The following is an 18,257-nucleotide window of genomic DNA, read 5'->3' as shown; positions in this document are numbered from 1 at the left end:
ATTTGAAGTTTAACTGGATGGCAGGGCTCTGCCAAATGGGTTGACAGCAGCTCCTAGACTATTGACAAAACTACGGAAACCAATTCTGGGTCTACAAAGGTCTCAAAACCACATAGTAATGGCATATTTGGAGGACATTTTCAATTTGGAGTCACCAAGAATTGGCAGAAGCATCAGTCAAAGCAAACCAAAACCCTGTTTGAAAGAATTGGTTACCTCATCCATCCAGTTAAATCAAAATTGACACCTACAAGGGTAATTGATTACCTAGGATTTACTATTAAAAACAGTAAATATGTTGGTGACTTTGCCTAGGGGCAAACAACAAGATTAAGTAAGCCTGCTATGACCTGATAGTCAAATACTAGCCATCTATCAGGCAAACAGCGAGTGTAATTGGCAAATAGTAGCTGCATTTCCAGCAGTACGTCACGGGCCTTTGCATTACCAGAATTTACAGCAAGCAAAGGAACGAACACTCAGATTACATGCAGGACAAATTGGCAAAACTATGGATTACCAGCAGAGGCCATTGTTGAATAACTATGGTGGATAACGAACGAGAGACAGCTCAAGGGAAATTTTGCTCGAAAGCCATCGGTGGTTCAGACCAATGCTAGCGGCTAAGGATGGGGAGCCACAAACACAGTCTAGAGCTGTGGGGGCAGATGGAATGAGCAGGAGTCTGTAATTCCCCAACACAGGGAATCAATTACCCAGAATTGTTGGGGGCACAATATCGACTCAAGGTTTTCTGTAGCGATATGCAACCTGTGCTTGTTCAAATTCAGATTGATAACACCACTGCGGTGGCATATATCAATCACAAGGGTGGTGTAAAATCTGTATCTTGCGACAGATTGTCGAACCTCATTTGGCACTGGTGTATCGAGAGGAATATTTGGGTTACAGCGGTCTATCTACGAGGTAGATATAACACGGTGACAGATGCTGGATCATGAATGTTTAATAGCAACACAGAATGGATGTTGAATCGGGCAGTATTTAACGAGATAATTACACGATTTGGCATACCAGATATTGATCTGTTTACATTTAGACCAAACCATCAGTTACCCAGATATGTGTCCTGCGAGCTGGATCCAGGAGCTAAGGCAGTGGATGCTTTCTCCCTCAATTGGGGAGGAATGTTTATGTATGCTTTCCGCCAATTTGTCTCACAAACCGATGCTTGACCAAAATCAAGCAAGACTAAGCCACAGGCATATTGGTAGTGCCAGATTGGCCTACTCAAGCCTGGTTCCCAAAAAAATTGGGAATTATAGTCCAGCCAGTTATGGCTATACCCAAGAGCAGGGACCTCCTAGTGAACCCAGTTACAGGGAGCAATCATCCACTACATGAACGTATTAACTTGTTGGTCTGCAGATTCTGAGGAGGCCATGTCAAGGCATAGGACTGTCCGAACAAATACAACACAGTTCGGATAACGGATGTCTTGGAGTTCCTATCAACTCTGTACCATAACTATAAACAAAGTTATAGTGCAATCTATAGTGCCAGAGGCGCACTCTCCTCCTATCTGATGCTGGAAGCAGGGCACGGGTCGATAGGAACGCACCCCTTTACAACAAAATTCATGAAGGGAATTTACAACTTAATACCTCCAAGTCCAAGCTACACGGACACATGGGATGTGAGCGTGGTACTAACCCTACTTTGACAGTGGGGACCGCCTATAACTAACCCTGAAGGTGGTATGCTGACAAAGAGTCCAGACACTGCAAAAGTTACAGTTGGACTACATGACCACCAATATGAACAACATAACATTCCTAATCAGGAACCTGATATAACAGAGCAGGCCAGGAATGCCAGGGATGGAGATCCAGTTCTTGGCATATCCAGAGGACCAACGGTTGTGTGAGTGGTAACGTACTAACACCACTATCTGAGAGTTACGGAGAACCTCAGAGGCTCAGAACAATCGGTCCTCATCAGCCATAAAAAACCACACCAGAAGGTATCAACTCAAATCATCTCCAGATGGTCAAAAGAGGTAATGGCGGTAGCAGGAGTGAACATTTATATCGTTAAATCTCACTCCACCAGGGCTGCATCTACGTCGGCAGCAAGAGCTATGGACGTGCCCCTTAACGACATCCTAGTGGCTGCAGGATGGACGAATGAAATAACGGTCCACCGTTTTTAATAACAAACCCATAACCGGACTGGGGGTGTTTGCACGTACCATTTTAAGTTCTGTCCCTTAGTTTCCCCCCAAGGTTGGGAGGGGTAACTTTTTTTTAAACTTTTCTTTCATTTAAAGCATCAGTTTCTTTACTTAACTACGTAATGTCTGAATGCTTTAATGATTACACGCATCCATGGTCAATCCATTCAGTGTGTGACGCTTGGATTCGTAACCGGCGTAAAATCACAGAGCTTTGAAATCTTCACGTAGTCACTCACGTGACTCCGAAGTAAAATAGTAAGATTAAACGAGAACTTACCAGTTTGAAGTTTGATCTTGATTTTATGAGGAGTTACGATGAGCGATTACGTGCCCACCGCTCCCACCCTCATATTATCAAGGTCATATGGAAGTTCAAGTTTTTCACAATCTTACTATTCTCAGGTCTTCTTTTTTATCTGTGATTTAACACCGCTGCTTTGAAGATTGACGCGCACGCAGACGGACGGCCCTTTTTCACGTAATCGCTCATCGTAATTCCTCATAAAATCAAGATCAAACTTCAAACTGGTAAGTTCTCGTTTAATCTTACTATTTTACTGAAGTGTACACGATGAAGTGGTGATGGTTGAGAGCTTCAAGTTCCTAGGTGTCAATTTCACCAACAATCTGATCTGGCCCAACCATATTAACGATACAGCCAAGAAAGCACACCACCACCTCGACTTCCTCAGAAGGCTACAAAAATTTAGCATGTACCAAATGACATTTACCAATTTCTACAGATGCAACATCCGGTGGACGGCGCGACTCACGTCGCAGCGGCCTCTGCAGTCCGTCTGTCTTTTTATTATTTTTTGTCTTGTTTCAATGTAGTTTTTATTTTTTTTGACGGGGTATGTGTGTGTGGGGGGCGGGGGGTGGAGAAACTTTTAAATCTTTCCCCTGCACGGAGAACCCGACCTTTTCCTTGTCGGGTCTCCGTTGTCATTGGGGCTGAGCAACGTGGAGCGGCCTCCAGCAGGAACGACCTAGGGCTCCAGTCGCGGAGCTGCGGAGCTGCGGAGCTACTCACCATCGCGGAGCTGGCCGAGTTCGGAGCGGGAGGAGCGGTGGTGGCGCGCTGCTGCGACCGGACCCCCGGAGATTCGGAGGCTTACCGCAGGTCTGGTGGACAGTAATACCGGGAGCCCGCAGGTCCCTGCTGGGAGACCGCTTTTCGGGGCTTCCGCAACGGCGACTTCACCCGCCTGAGTTGCGGGGTTGAAGAGTGCCTGGAGCGGGGCCTTACATCATCGCCCCGCACGGCTTGGAATGGCTGTGGGACTTTGCTAGCGCCCGCCGGGGGTTCCAACAACAAGACCCGGAGCGCGGCCTTGCATTACCCGGCGCGGCGTTAATGGCCGCGGGACAATTACCATCGCCCGCCGGAGGCTTTGACTCTGACATCGGGAGGGGAATGGGGAGTGCAGGGGAGGGATACGTTTTTGCCTTCCATCACAGCGAGGAGGAGATGCGCTGTGATGAATGTCTGTGTAAATTGTGTTGTGGCTTGGGTCTTTTTCTTGTGTGTATGACTGCAGAAACAACATTCAGGTTCAATGAGGTTCAAATGACAAATAAAATTGTATTGTATTGTATTGTATTGTAGAATGCAAGGAATGACAGCTATTCTGCATGTAATTGCAGAAAGTCGTTGATACAGCCCAGTCCATCAGGCGGTCATGGTGGCGCAGCAGTAGAGTTGCTGCCTTACAGCGAATGCAGCGCCGGAGACCCGGGTTCGATCCCGACTGCGGTCTGTACGTAATTGTAAAAATTGTCCCTAGGTCGGTGCAGGGTAGTGTTAATGTGCAGGGAGCGCTTGTCGGTGCAGACCCAGTGTATCTGTTGGTTCTTGGTTTCTTGGTCCTCCAAAATATTCCAAATTGGAATTTAAACTGGAGGTGGTGGAGGGAGGACTTAAGCCAGAAAGAGTTTTTGGGAAGAAAGAACTACCATAAATTTAGTTGCATCTGGTTGGGTAACTATGGTAGGGTGGAGATTATTCCATGCTTTAATTGTGCGGGGGAAGAACGAATTGCTGTACACATCTGTCTTGGTAGCTGGAATCTCAAATTGGATCGAATGCCCTCGTCTGCTCCTAATTGGTTTGGGTTTGGTGTAGGTCTTGTAATCTATGTCGAGCTGACCATTTAACATTTTGTAAAAACAGGTCAAACGGTGAGCTTCACGTCAGTCTTGGAGAGGATTCCACCCCAGTGAATTCAGAAGTTTGGTGACACTCGCTTCCCTCTCATAGGTGTTAGTAACAAATCGAGCTGCCTGTCTGTCTTTGGACACGTTCAATGGAAGAAATGTTTTTATTTGTGTATGGGTGCCATGCTGCAACTGCGTAGTCCAAATGAGGTCTAACGGGGGTGAAGTATAGCTTCTCCTTGACAGAAGTTGAACAATGATGAAAGATGCGCCTCAGAAAATTTAGGGCACCTGTTGCTTTCTAAACTAAACTCAAACTAAACAAACCGGCTTCCACCCACCCATCGACTCCATCCACACTTCCTACTGATTTAGGAAAGCAGCCAACATAATCTGTTAAACGCCCCGACATTCTTCTCACCTCTGCCATAAATCAAAACATGCAGACGTTTGAAAGCACATACCTCCAGGCACAAGAACAGTCGCTATCCTCTGACACAATGTGTCTCACTGCAGCCCTTGCACCTTGTTTGTATCACCCGATGTACCTGTGTTAGGATCGGCCCAGATTTACATGCGAGCCAAGTTTTGACTGCATCACGTTACATGTGACCATAATAAACCAATAGCAATACTAAATCAACATCCCCGTAGAGTATCAGGCAGTGAAGCAGAAGGCTGACAAACAAGTGAAAATGAAACCTCCAAAGCAAAACATTATTAACTCTTGGTAATTTAATATAAATATCATTGTTGGTGCGGTTTCACATCTGTAACAGAGTTTGGGCAGTAGAGCCAATTTTCCAAAGACTTTTAATCAACTACACTTGTTTATATTGTTTTGTTCTCCTCCTCAAATTGTTCCCTTTCCCTGGAGGTAGGAGTTTCCAGTGAGGGATTAGGAAAGTGCGATGTTGCGTTTCAATTACTTAGTACATTGGCTGTGCTGTTACCATGGGGAAGATCAAGTGAAGTTTAATCTCTAGAACCCTGTCCCCATTGTTCTGTTTGCAAATCCCAGGTAATCGCAGCCGTGCCATGATAAGGTGCTCTGTAACGAGGGCTGAGTACTGCCTGCTACAATCTAGACCACAAGGTGCCAATTGACATAGGTGACTGACTAGATTCTACAAAGAGAAGACCCGCCAGTCAATAGACTTCCGTGTTGTGACTTGGTGGGGGGAAAGAAAAGACCAAACCCCTTATTTTTCCAAAACAATCACATGTGTCTGACACAAAACTAAAACAAATTGAATGCTTTGGTTCACAAAAATGCTGGAGAAACTCAGCGGGTGCAGCAGCATCTATGGAGCGAAGGAAATAGGCAACTTTTCGTCCCGAAACCCTTCGGGTTTCGACCCGAAACGTTGCCTATTTCCTTCGGGTTTCGTCCCGAAACGTTGCCTATTTCCTTCGCTCCATAGATGCTGCTGCACCCGCTGAGTTTCTCCAGCATTTTTGTGTACCTTCGATTTTCCAGCAGCTGCAGTTCCTTCTTAAACATGAATGCTTTGGTTGCCTGATTTCTCTTCAGAAAAAAATTGTTTATGCCGTAACTCCTTAAAGGAATACTTATATATGCTGGAGGCACTACTAGTAAACTTCTGCAACATTTTTATAAACCACACTTCCCTTTTGGCTTTCACCATTTCTTTACCACCACAAGTTCATTGTGTTGATTTAGCTGAACATATTAGGTTATTCTTTAACATGGCTTTGTGCTACTTCATAGCAATCATTTGATTATCATGTGACAAATAATCTGCAGATTATCACATTTATCTCTGAATATTTAAATTAGATTATTTTTTTAATATTTAATGCCTCAATTTCTAATTCATAATCTCAACATAAAAGCGCATTTTTCTTACTCAAATGTATTTATCTCCATTTAGCAGAAAGAGACTATTCTGATTAATTACTTGTCACGCAAACACACACTCACTCCCACATACATGATTGATGATGTTCAAACACAAAGTCATTAGCTTGCACACTGCCGGGCACAACTTGGGTTCTAGTTACTGTTTTGCACGTTCAGCAGTTGCTATGCAAAGGTTACAATACATTTCATTGCACAAGATCACATTGTCCTGACTTTTTTGTGCCTCCACACCATTGCTAAACCTGCCTAACTCGATGAACAGAATAATATTTCCCTAAAGGTTGCTCCGAACTACAGTTCATAGTAAAATTATCCATGGCCATTGAGATGGATGAAGTTCCACCTCTGTCACCAACATAAAATCCACTTTAGTCATAGAGTGATATAGTGTGGAAACAGGCCCTTTAGCCCAACTTGCCCACACTGGCCAACATGTCCCAGCTACACACAAAATGCTGGAGTAACTCAGCGGGACAGGCAGCATCTCTGGAGAGAAGGAATGGGTGACGTTTTGGGTCGAGACCTTTCTTCAGACCACAGCCATGTTCCGGTTTCACTAGTTCCACCTGCTTGTGTTTGGACCACATCCCTCCAAACTTGTCCTATCCATGTACCTGCCTATTTCTTAAACATTGGGATAGTCCCAGCCTCAACTACCTCCTCTGGCAGCTTGTTCCATACATTTTCCTCAGTTTAAATTTGTATGCAGACTACCTGACGACTGGAGGTTTCTTGGTAATTATTTCTTGGTAATGTTCCAAGCTCAAAAGAGAAATAATTTCCACGACTTAACCCATGCCTCATCCTTATGGTCATTAACAAAGGCATTCCAGCTATCTATGTTGTTGGAAGGAATCTATGTGTCTATATAAATGGGCATTATTCTGATTTTACTTCGGAGTCACGTGAGTGACTACGTGAAGAACCCCGCCAGGACGCCAGGTGGAAGGACGTTCCCCCGCGGCGGCAGTTTAAAAGCCGCTAATTGCAGGTAAGCGTTTACTCTGCGGTCTTTTTTGTTTCCATTTCCAACTACAGGTAGGAAAATGGAAAAAACAAAGAAGACAAGGGCTGCGACAAAGCTGGTGAGGGAGGACCGCGGAGTAGCGGGCAGCCAGCAACAGCAGCTGACGGCACTTGGATCACCCGTAGTGGGATCAGCTGTGCCCGATGTCGCCTCCGCACCGGCTAAATCCACACGGCAGGGCGGCAAGGCTAGACACAAAACTAACAAGGTCGTGGACTCAGAGGAGTCCGACTTTGAACCACCGCGGGCGGCCAGCGACCGAGAGCGCTGGAGCCGAATGGATCGGTGTATGGAGCATTTGCTCCAACGTGACAGACTCCGGGAGATGGAGTCGGGTCACTGTGGGCCCTATGATAAACCCACAGCAGTACCTTTTCAAGGGCTGCACAGTGCTTCTACCTCATCGGAGGGGAGCACTGCGGGTCAGCTCTGGGCTGACCTGGAAGAGGGACCGCAGAAGAAAAGATAAGTGTGCATGGGGTGTGGGAAAAAGAGAACTTACTGGACATGGTGGCCAATTTTATACAGCCGGAACAGACTGGACAAAATCTGGAGCCAAAGCTTGCTGCCAGTATAGACTACATGTCTCTAAACCAGTTACAAGAGCAGGCTGTACTGGACACCACAGGAAGACACCTGGCACCGGGCAACTGCATATCTCTGAACGTTCCAATAGTAAACACCTGTATATGGAAACACATTGGAACAGGAGTCAGGAGTATGGATGTAAAATTGCAAAAAGTACTGAAATTACTGACCGCAGGGATAACAGCATTTGCCCGTACAGTGGACGATAGGGACATGTCCCAGGATCAACAAGATGCACTGGCACTATTCTGCAACACCCAGCATGAAATAAATAACATCAGGAAAAGTGCCATTCAACCCACACTGAACCCAAAATTCGCGGGACTGTGCAAACCTGGGACCACGAAACCACCCATACTCTTGTTCGGAGGCAACCTATCGAAGCAGGTAAAAGAGCTCGATGAGGAAGCCAAAACCTTGGGATTAATAAAAGGAACACCAACAAAAACCCACTACAGCCAAAGACAGCACCCCTACGCACGCACCAGCAGAACTGGTGAAAGCTCGAAGGCACGGTATTTCAAACATGAGTCTTTTTTAGGCCATGGCCCAGGCCGGCCTTCTTGGAAGATGCGGGGAACCCCAATGCCAACCAAACCGAAAAACCAGACACCAGCGCAACAACAACAGCGGAAAAACTACAAAAAGAAGTAAACCTGCCACTGGTAACAATGGAGGTAGGTGGGTCTGGTTCCCTAAAAAATATGGAGAGCATGGAGGTTGGGGGGAGACCACACTGGTTTTTGAATGCATGGAGCATATTAACAACCGATACTTACATCTTAAGCAGTATCCAGGGATATACAATAGAGTTTATACACAAGTACAGCCCTCCAGTTCAACATATACCGAACCGAGTGTTCGTGCTCTCTGATAAAGAAAAATCAGAGGCACAAGCTGAACTGGAGCGGCTCTACATAAAAGGTGTAATTGAGATAACTCAACACGAACCATTAGAATTCGTGTCCAATATTTTTTCCAAAATCAAAAAAGATGGTGGTTGTCGCATCATCATCGATCTGACAAAATTGAATACATTTGTACAATATATTCACTTTAAAATGGAAACCTTTGTTACTGCTAAACAATTAATTTCCAAAGGTTACTTCATGGCCAGCATCGATTTAAAAGATGCTTACTACACAGTGCCTATACGAGGTGACCACAGATGTTACTTAAAATTCAACTGGATGGGACAACTCTGGCAGTATAAAGCACTGCCAGATGGGCTATCATCAGCCCCCAGGCTGTTCACAAAAATTTAAAAACCAACCCTAGCATTTCTACGTAAACGTAAACACATGGTTATGGCATATTTAGATGACATACTCATTGTGGGCAAAACTTTGGAATTGGCCATACAAACTGTAACAGCCACAAAACAGCTATTTGAAAAACTGGGATTTATCATCCATCCAGTTAAATCTAAACTAACGCCGTCCACCACTATGGACTATTTGGGGGTCACCATTGACTCAGTTCACATGACGGTGACACTACCTAAGGGAAAGGCTAGAGATTTAATAGAGGCTTGCAATAACCTCATTGACATCAGAAAACCATCCATCAGATTGGTAGCTAAAGTAATTGGTAAAATGGTGGCTGCTTTCCCAGCCACACAATTTGGACCTCTACATTACCAAAACTTATAGAGAGCAAAAATACAAGCGCTCAAAATTAATGCAGGTCACTTTGACAGACCTATGAGACTACCAATCCAAGCCAAAACGGAACTAAAATGGTGGATAGACAACATCTGGCTTTGTTCAAACCCAATCATTGTCAGTAACCCTTCCATGGTACTACAAACTGATGCCAGTGCACTTGGGTGGGGAGCCACCAATACCATCACCAGCTGTGGAGGTAGATGGACTGCACAGGAGGCATCTTTCTTACTCACACTGGGCATAAACTACTTGGAAATGTTGGGTGCATTCCATGGCCTAAAGTCATATTGTACTGGGTCATATCACCAGCATGTTCGACTACAAATAGACAATACCACCGTGGTAGCATACATTAACCACATGGGTGGAAACAAATCGATATCATGTGACAATCTGGCTAATTCAATTTGGCAATGGTGCATCCAAATAAATATTTGGATATCAGCCACTTACCTACCAGAGAGACTAAATTTAGTGGCAGACACCAGGCCACGCAAATTCAATGAAAACACCGAATGGATGTTGAACAAAATAGTATTTGCTGATATTACAGCAAAATATGGAACACCAGATATCGATCTATTCGCATCCAGACTAAACAACCAGATATCAAACTATGTTTCATGGGAACCAGACCCTGGGGCAGCAGCGACAGATGCATTTTCGCTGCATTGGGGGAAATTGTTTATTTACGCATTCCCTCCTTTCTGCCTCATCAGTCGGGTATTAAGGAAAATACAACAAGACTCTGCGTCTGGTATTTTGGTAGTACCCGATTGGCCTACACAACCATGGTTCCCAGTGGTACAAAACATGGTGTTAGAACCATGTATTACCATCCCACATAGACCAGACTTATTGCTACATCCCGTAACAGGGGATAGCCACCCATGCCATAAATATTTGAACCTATTAATTTGTAGAGTTTAAAAACACCAACTCTACAACTGGGACTAACGGACCGAACAGCGAACATGATCTCGACGGCCCAAAGACAATCGACTAAAAAACAGTATCTGGTCTACATCAGGAAGTGGGAAATGTACTGCCATAAAAACAACATCACCAACCGAAACATGAACATCCCGTCTGTTCTGGAATATCTGGCAGGCCTCCACTATGATGAGGGGCTCAGTTACAGTGCCATCAACAGCGCCAGAAGTGCCCTGTCGACTTATCTATGGCAAGGGACAGAGCGTTACTCTGTAGGGACTCACCCACTGGTAACAAAGCTCATGAGGGGAATTTTTAATACTAATCCCCCAAAAACCAGGTACTCCCAAATTTGGGATGTAAGCATTGTCCTGAAGACGCTCAGAAACTGGTCTCCAGCATCAGCTCTGTCCCTACACAGACTGACTTTAAAAACAGTCATGTTAATGGCATTGGTCATGGCACAGAGGGTACAGTCACTGCATAAACTTAGACTGGACAACATGACTTCCTCACCTGACAATATTACGTTCCACATCTACGAGCTAGTAAAGCAGAACAGACAGGGATCAGCAGGCCTCAATATACTATTTAGGTCATACCCTACAGATGACCGTCTCTGTATAGTTAGACACCTGTCATTATACATAGAGAAAACAAAAATCCTAAGAGGCAATGAGAAGGGACTTCTGATCAGCCACAAGCAACCTCACAAAAGAGTGACGGTCCAGACCATCTCGAGATGGCTGAAACGGGTGCTTACACAGGCTGGGGTGGATACTAACATTTTAAAATCTCATTCCACCAGGGCTGCAGCTACATTGGCAGCAATACAATTGGATGTGCCCATGGACCAAGTCCTCGAAGCAGCAGGATGGTCAGGGGAACATTCCAATTATTTTACAATAAACCAGTAATGAAATCTGGAACATTTGCAGAAAAAATTTTAAGTTCTGTAAATTAATTCAAACCCATAAAAGGGTTATAATTTGTGTTAATAAATTTTATGATTTCAATGTCGAATTCATGTCCAAATTATGTTAACACTATTCCTCCTACAGTCAAGGCAGACGTGATGCATGGACTCGTTTCCACGGCATGAAATCACAGAGCTTTAAAATCTTCACGTAGTCACTCACGTGACTCCGAAGTAAAATAGTAAGATTAAGCGAGAACTTACCAGTTTGAAGTTTGATCTGTATTTTATGAGGAGTTACGATGAGGGATTACGTGCCTTCCGCTCCCACCCTTGATCATATACTTAACTGGTATCTCTTCTCTAATCTTACTATGTTTAGTCATTACAGTTATCTGTGATTTCACACCGCTGCTTTGAAGAATGACACGCATGCGTCCTGGCGGGGTTCTTCACGTAATCCCTCATCGTAACTCCTCATAAAATACAGATCAAACTTCAAACTGGTAAGTTCGCGTTTAATCTTACTATTCATTACTCTCTTATTCCCTTCTTCTTTTAAATTCATTCATGAGATTTAGATCGTAGGGATAGAAGTTCTTGCCATTTTCATTGACCATTATTAGTAGACAATGTACTTTCTTGAACCATTGCAGTTCTCTATGGAAGGTCTTTCAGTGTTAATGTTTGGAGGTTGATGATTCAGATCCAAAAATGATAAAGGTATTTAAGAAGGTACACAAAAATGCTGGAGAAACTCAGCGGGTGCAGCAGCATCTATGGAGCAAAGGAAATAGGCAACGTTTCGGGCCGAAACCCTTCTTCAGAAACCTTCTTCTTCAGTCTGAAGAAGGGTTTCGGCCCGAAACGTTGCCTATTTCCTTCGCTCCATAGATGCCGTTTCCCGGAGCTCCCGCAACGCGACTTCTCCAGCCCGTGTCGCGGGGTTGGAACGACTTGGAGCGGGGTCATACATCACCCGGCACGGCTTCATGGCCGTGGGACATTCCAGCGCCCGCCGGGGGCTCCAACTTTGTGACATTTAGACCGGGAGCGGGGCCGTAAATCGCCCAGCACGGCCTAAAATGGCCGTGGGACTTATCATCGCCCGCCTGGGGCTTGGACATCGGGAGAGACATGGAGAACAGGGGAGAGAAAAGACTTTGCCTTCCATCACAGTGGGTCCACTGTGATGGATGTCTGTGTGAATTAAATTGTGTATATGTCTAGGAAATTGTCTTTGTTTGTATGGCTGTGGAAACTGAATTTCATTTGAGCCTCACATGAAGTAAACAGAAGGCGGGTAACTATAGACCGGTTAGTCTAACATCGGTGGTGGGTAAAATGTTAGAGACAATTATTAAAGAAACACTAACGGGGCACTTGGATAAACATGACTTCATCGGACAGAACCAGCATGGTTTTGTGAAGGGGAAGTCCTGTTTAACGAATCTGCTCGAATTCTTTGAGGAAGTAACAACCCGGGTGGATAAAGGGGAACCGGTGGATGTGGTATACTTGGACTTCCAAAAGGCTTTTGACAAGGTGCCACATAAGAGACTATTGCTAAAAATAAAAAATTATGGGATTGGGGGTAATATATTAGCATGGGTAGAGGATTGGCTAACAAATAGGAAGCAGAGAGTGGGGATAAATGGTTCATACTCGGGATGGCAACCGGTAACTAGCGGGGTTCCGCAAGGGTCGGTGCTGGGACCCCAGTTGTTCACAATTTATATAAATGATTTGGAGGAGGGAACCAAGTGTAATATATCAAAATTTGCGGACGATACAAAAATGGGAGGAAAAGTAGGGGATGAGGAGGATAGGAAGAGTCTGCAAAAGGATATAGATAAGCTAGGTGAGTGGGCAACAACTTGGCAGATGAAATTTAATACTAATAAATGTGAAGTCATTCACTTTGGGAAAAAAAATGATAGGGCAAGTTATTTTCTAAATGAGGAGGAGCTGCGTTGTAATGCAACGCAAAGGGATCTAGGGGTATTAGTACATGAATCACTAAAAGTTAGTATGCAGGTGCAGCAAGCAATCAGGAAGGCCAATGGAGTTTTGGCCTTTATTGCTAGGGGGATTGAGTATAAAAACACGGAGGTCTTGCTGCAGCTGTACACAGTATTAGTGAGACCACATTTGGAATACTGTGTACAGTTCTGGGGTCCATACTTAAGAAAGGATGTACTAGCCCTGGAGGCAGTGCAGCGAAGGTTTACAAGATTAATTCCTGCAATGAGGGGATTGACATATGAGGAAAGGTTAAGTAGGCTGGAACTCTACTCTTTGGAGTTTAGAAGAATGAGAGGCGATCTCATTGAAACATATAAGATCGTGAGGGGCCTTGATCGGGTGGATGCACCGAGGATGTTCCCAATGATCGGGGAAACTAGAACTAGGGGACATAGTTGCAGAATAAGGGGGGGCTCTTTTAAAACTGAGATGAGGAAGAACTTCTTCACCCAGAGGGTGGTTAATTTATGGAATTCACTGCCCCAGGGAGCAGTGGAAGCAGAAACTTTAAATATATTTAAGACTAAAATAGATGGTTTTTTAGCTGCCAAGGGGATAAGGGGCTACGGGGAGAGGGCAGGGATATGGACCTAGGTATGGTTAGTATAGTAAGACCTGAGTGATCTCCTGGACAAGTGTCGATCGCCTGGATTGGGGTCGGAGAGGAATTTCCCGGATTTTTTTCCCGAATTGGACCTGGGTTTTTATCCGGTTTTTTGCCTCCCCCAGGAGATCGCGAGGTTCTTGGGGTGGAGAGGGGTGATAGCGGTATAAAGGGGAGGGTAGTGTCTTGTGTTCTGTGTCTTGTGTCTACTGTTTGTGGGTAAGTGTGTCTGTTTAGTGTTCAGCCATGTGCGAATGGCGGTGCGGGCTCGACGGACCTGGTGGTCTACTCTCGCACCTACTTTCTATGTTTCACTGAGGCTCAAATGACAATAAATTGTATTGTATTGTATTGTATTGTATTGTATTGTGTTGTATGCTGCTGCACCCGCTGAGTTTCTCCAGCATTTTTGTCTACCTAATGATAAAGGTATGATGATTATATTCAAGACGCTGATTGACTTGGAGGGAAGTCTTCAGGTGAAGAAGACCCAAAATGCATCTGTCCATTCCAACCACAGATATGGCCTGGTCAGTTGAGTTCCTCCAACACTTTTTTTTCCCCAGCAACTGGTCTTCTTGCGCATCCACTCTTCAGGTGAAGGTGTTCCTGTATCTCTGTTGCTCTTGTCCTTCTTGGTGGTAGTTTGAAAGGTACTGTCTGTTTGCCTGTGTGAGTAATCGTGGTGCATTTTGTAGATAGTGCCTGGAATTCCTGCCCCATAAAATGTGGAGGCTCAGCCAGTGAGCATATTCAATCAGAGAGAGAGATTGACTGATTATTTAGGAAATTAAGGGACATGAGGTGATCCATGAAGGTAGCGTGGAGGTAAGAGGGCAGCTATGCCACAGCAGACATGAGGGGTCAGATGAGGGGTCAGGGGTCCTATCTGGGACACATGACAATAAACTCTCTTGAATCTCGAATCTTGACTTGCATCTGCTCCTATTTCATACATTTTTATGAAAGTTTATTTTTTATTTTTTTTGTATTTTTATTAGAAGCAATGTACAGTAGTATAAACCGTGGCATACGACATAATACATTTCGTGTACAACTCCTTGTTTTAAATTTAACAATAGAAAGGTCACAGAAGAAAGAAATAGAGAGTAAAGAAATGAGTAAGGGAAATAGTGATGTGTAGTTTGTAGAAGAATAGAGAGAAGAAACCCCATAGAGTTGTAAAAAAAAAAAAAAGGAAAAAAGAAAAACAGAAAAACAGAAATGGGATATACCTACTTCATATCTTTCCACACCCCTCACCCAGTTCAGAAACGATTAACTTCCAGAGTTGTGGTGCACCATATTATACTTGTAATAAATCGATGAAAGGAGACCATATCTTTAAGAATTGCTCTGATTTTCCTGCTAGGACAAATCTCATATCTTCAAGATGTAGCGTCTCAGACATGCTTGTGATCCGCATTTTAAGCGTTGGGGTGGGTGCATTTTTCCAAAATTTGAGTATAGGTTTTTTTGCCATTATCAAGCCGTAGTTAAGGAAACGTCTTTGAAATGAAGTTAGCTTGGAGCAGGCTTCCGTTGTTCCGAAAATAATCAATTCTATGTTGGGGTCCAATTTAATTTTAAATAGTTTTGTGAAGATTTCAAAGATTTATTTCCAAAATTTATGGAGTTTTATGCAGGAGACGAAGGGGTGTGCTATAGTTTATGAAAGTTTATATACAGAAAAGATGTGTTGTGATTGAGAACTAAAGGCATTGAAATAAAAGTCCAGGTTATTTATCTTTACAAATTATCTTTATTCCCTTACTTTATCTTCAAATTAATTATGAGACAATATTTTACAATTATTATGTCATAGAAGCTGAAACATCAATTCCATTGTTTGACCAAACTGATTCTCCCCTCATAATATCATAATTACACATACCCCTCGTTATAACAGACCATGGTGTCCCTTATTGCAGATTGCCCACTATAATCGAGTAAGGAATTCACTCCAACCAGCTACAGTTCACTCCATGAAACAACAAGTTGTTTTCAAAAACAAAGTTCTTTTGGACCAGCAAAAAATGTATTTTGGTTGCTGAAAGCTAAAGTGCCAAAAAGCTGTTCAAGAAGGAACTGCAGATGTTGAAGAAGGGTTTCGGCCCGAAACGTTGCCCATTTCCTTCGCTCCATAGATGCTGCTGCACCCGCTGAGTTTCTCCAGCTTTTTGTGTACCAAAAAGCTGTTAGTTACATTGTTCAATAGAGTATCACTGCACAAGAATTGATCGAAGAAGTGATTGCTTGTCAATTTCCATGATCTTTCACAGCAGCTTGTGTTCTTCAGGAGACAGTGGTGTTTGATTGCTGTGGGGACACTCCATCTGCTATAACCAATATTGGTTATAACGAGGTCCATAATAACGAGGGTAGACAGTAAGAATTGCGACATCATGCTACATTAAAATTATTAAAATTTGCACTCAGGAGCCTGAATAGTACACGATCTAGAAAAAAGCTAAAAGCAAAGTTCAAGTTGTGCAGTTGATTACTTGGTCTTTATAAGCAATTAACTCCATTGACATAATTTGCAGTGACATCTGGACCCCACTATAAGTAGCTACCCTTTATCTCAATCTAAACTGTCATTCGTTATAGAATGGGTGCATTTGGTTGCTATTCGGTGCAGGGTGTTTGAAAATCAAGACATTGAACCTGGTCTCAATGTTACGGTCTACTGAAAACATTGCTCCTCCCTACACTCCTATTTAGTTTGGAGACATAGACAAATTGCAACAAGCAATTCAAAGTACCACACAATGCTGCCTCCACAAATCTTCAAATCCATTGTCAATGGATTCTGTCAAGCCAACTTCTCCAGCATTACGTTTCCGATCATGTTCAACCAGCTCCAGTGAGAGGGACGCATCAAAAGTAATGCCTGACACCAGATACCCAAAACAAGCACTCTACCCCCTTCTCGATCACAACTGAGAAAATGTTTCAAGGATGTTGTCAGTGCTTGCTGGAAAAAAATTTAAACAGCCTCACACATTCATGGGAATCTTTGGTCAGAGGCCTCCCAAAATGATGGAGAGTCATACAGGAAGACACCAAGCACTTTGTATCTCTCCAATGGAACCAGGCGGAGGCAAAGTGCCAACACAGAAGGACACGGGAATCCAATCAATCCATTCTCCCAACCCATCGATATCTGCCCCAGCTATAGACTTCCTGTATAGATATTAGCCAGAAACGTCAAGGAATTAGATCATTCTTGACTTCGGGAAGAGGAGTTTAGAACATTATTTAATGGGTGCTATGTAGGTATGTTGTAAAGCCTACCTGAAGCGTCGCTGAAAATCTGTCGCTGCGGGTGTGCACGATTTTGGCGCCGTTTAGAGGGGGGCGGGTTTAAAACGCGATTTTCTCTAGGCTGTTCAAATCGAAGATGTTCAGCCTAGTTAATTATTAACGAAAAATCGCTGGAAGACCCCGTCGCAAAAGTTATTATTAGTTTTAAAGGCCTCATATAATAGTTATAGTAGTTTAAAAATCAATCTCTAAACCCGCGACCACCGGCAGCTGTCAGGGTCGCATAGAGCAAATAACAGAAGGTATGCTGCTTATTTTTACATTAAAAAGGGCTTCTTAAGATCCCTTTATACAAAGTTTAATATTGCGAGTAGCTCATTTTGGGCCCATTATATCCCGCAGTATTTTTCTGGGCATTTGAGGGCACAAATCTAGCGCAATGTGAACGTTCTAAACCAGCGCGTTCACAGGAACCCACTAGAAAGCTGATTTAAAATGGACTTTAATTTACAGCAATTGAACACTAAATTCCTTCCATTTGGCCTATAAATTAATGTAAATGAGATTTAAAAATCATGTTTTATTGTGAATTATTTATGAATATTATTTGGACACTTAGGCTATTTAAAAATGTTAATCATTTATTAAGAAATGGATAGATGTTTAGATCTAGTAATTGAAGTTTGAAATTAGCTACACTTGGGTAACTAACTAATTATATGCTTTAATTTCAGGTCATCCAAGTAAGATTATTTTATGTGTTCTAGGGTATGAAGAAGGGTTTCAGCCCGAAACGTCGCCTATTTCCTTCGCTCCATAGATGCTGCTGCACCCGCTGAGTTTCCCCAGCAATTTTGTGTACCTAAGATTATTTTATATTTGTTTCAGAATGGTTCAATCTACGAGAACTGAAAATTTCATTCAGTTCTCTTAATTTTTAAGAAAGTTATGGGCTTTTGACTGTTCACGATCACAGCTTTATTGTTATGTC

At 43.4% G+C, this 18,257-nt stretch overlaps 2 protein-coding genes across 4 annotated transcripts in view; both read right to left on the bottom strand.

Annotated features, from left to right (window-relative positions):
- LOC116968234 (sorbitol dehydrogenase-like) overlaps nucleotides 1-6,354 on the bottom strand; it is a 34,615-nt gene extending 28,261 nt beyond the window's left edge. The window contains exon 1 of one of the 2 annotated variants that reach the window (XM_033014916.1): nucleotides 6,310-6,354. In XM_033014916.1, the coding sequence (XP_032870807.1) occupies nucleotides 6,310-6,339 (30 nt within the window). In that variant the 5' untranslated portion in view covers nucleotides 6,340-6,354. Of the gene's footprint in view, nucleotides 1-4,818; nucleotides 4,948-6,309 lie in introns of those variants that run through there. The other variant, XM_033014917.1, reaches the window with a different exon arrangement.
- Nucleotides 6,355-15,741: 9,387 nt separating this feature from the next.
- Nucleotides 15,742-18,257, bottom strand: part of LOC116968281 (sorbitol dehydrogenase-like) — a 30,616-nt gene continuing 28,100 nt past the window's right edge. For both annotated transcript variants that reach the window (XM_033014993.1, XM_033014994.1), the window contains one exon: nucleotides 15,742-17,274. The gene's annotated coding sequence lies outside the window, so the exon portion shown is untranslated. The remainder of the gene's footprint in view (nucleotides 17,275-18,257) is intronic.

The sequence above is a fragment of the Amblyraja radiata genome, chromosome X, assembly GCF_010909765.2.
Source record: "Amblyraja radiata isolate CabotCenter1 chromosome X, sAmbRad1.1.pri, whole genome shotgun sequence".
Taxonomy (NCBI): domain Eukaryota; kingdom Metazoa; phylum Chordata; class Chondrichthyes; order Rajiformes; family Rajidae; genus Amblyraja; species Amblyraja radiata.
Note: the sequence above shows the minus strand (reverse complement) of the source record. Positions and strands in the feature narration are given on the sequence as shown.